This window comes from Corvus brachyrhynchos, unplaced genomic scaffold, assembly GCF_000691975.1.
Source record: "Corvus brachyrhynchos isolate BGI_N302 unplaced genomic scaffold, ASM69197v1 scaffold18, whole genome shotgun sequence".
In the NCBI taxonomy this organism is placed as follows: domain Eukaryota; kingdom Metazoa; phylum Chordata; class Aves; order Passeriformes; family Corvidae; genus Corvus; species Corvus brachyrhynchos.
Window position 1 is genome coordinate 135,998 of NW_008246064.1, and position 1,439 is coordinate 137,436.

The 1,439-nt window shown below is 37.1% G+C and overlaps 1 protein-coding gene across 1 annotated transcript in view; it reads right to left on the bottom strand.

Annotated features, from left to right (window-relative positions):
- NBEAL2 (neurobeachin like 2) overlaps positions 1–1,439 on the bottom strand; it is a 29,710-nt gene that overhangs the window by 20,708 nt on the left and 7,563 nt on the right. Inside the window, exons 8-9 of the mRNA XM_017746713.1 lie at positions 901–986; positions 6–64 (exon numbers count right to left, since the gene is read on the bottom strand). Coding sequence (XP_017602202.1) covers positions 6–64; positions 901–986 — 145 coding nt within the window. The remainder of the gene's footprint in view (positions 1–5; positions 65–900; positions 987–1,439) is intronic.

Sequence of the window (1,439 nt, forward strand, 5' to 3'; positions counted from 1 at the left end):
CCCGCTGGAGAACCCCCAGGAGCACTTCCAGCGCCGCCGGCGTGATGGCCTGGAGCGCGTTGGGCTGCGGGATGCAGGAACGGGCGGGAATTCCGAGACGAGCCCTTTGTTGATCCCGTTATTTATTGACCCCGAGGCCTCCAGCGGTGCAGATTTTACCCCCGGGGTGTGAATTGATTTAAAGCCAATTTTGGAGTTATTGATCAAAGTGACTTTTAATTGCGGCGGAAATGAAAACCGATTTTGGCTCCAAATTATGAATGCAAGGATTTTCCAGCTTCCAGCCCAGAGCTGAACTGGAGGTGAAGCAGCAGCTTCAGTTTAAAAGCTTCCAAATTTTAAAATTTAATTATTTAAATATTTAGGGGTTTTTTACTATTTTATTTGTTTTAGTTTATTTTAAAATTTTATTACTTTATTTAATTATTTAAGCATTTCACTTTATTATTTTGTTTTAGCTTATTCTTCAATTTTATTACATAATTATTTAATTTTTTAGCTTTATTTTATTATTTTATTTGTTTTAGCTTATTCTTTAATTTTATGACATAATTATTTAATTTTTTAGTTTTATTTTATTGTTTTATTTGTTTCATTTCATTAATTCTTAATTTAATTAATTTAATAATTTAAATAATTGTGTTGAAATGTTTTTGTTTATTATTTTATTTGTTTTATTTTAATATTTATTTTAATTATTTAACCTAATTCTTTAATTTAATGACATAATTTAATGTTTCTGAGCTGATCCCACCCAATTTAGGGCTGGAATGTTAAACAGGATTTTCAAAAGCTTTGGAAAATTTGGTGGTTTAATTCCAGCCTTGGAATAAATCAAACTTTGGGGTTTATCCCTGGAATGAGGAGCTCAGCTCCTCCCCATCTGCTCCCCAAGGGTACCTTGGATCCGGAGAGGATGGCTCCAAAAAGATGGATAATCCGGAGCTGGATTGTTTCCGGGAGCTGCTTCCCAGCTTGGAAACTCTCTGTGAGGATGAGGAGGGAAAGATTTCATTTGAGGAGCAAACAGCAAAAAAAAAAAAAAAAAAAAAAAAAAAAAAAAAAAAAAAAAAAAAAAAAAAGGAAAAAGGCCCTTTTCCAGCTAAAAATGGGGAAAAAAATCCTTTTTCTACCCAAAAATTAGGGAAAATCCCTTTCCCACGCAAATCCATCCCACGGGGGTGCTGGTGATGGAGCAGATGAGGATGCTCCAAGTTTTCCAGCTCTGGCTGTGCCAGGAGAGGGGTTTTGTCCCCAAAAAAGGGAAAAAATTAGTGCCCAAAACTCGGCTTCAGTTGGGGATTTACAGGGGCGGAGTTTTAGGGGATTTTTGCAACGGTGCTGCCTCTAAAAGGGGATTTTTGGGGCTTCCCGGGGAAAAAAATCCCCTTTGTGCTGATTTTTGTGGGTTCCCCAGGTGGTGCTGGGCTTCATTCCTG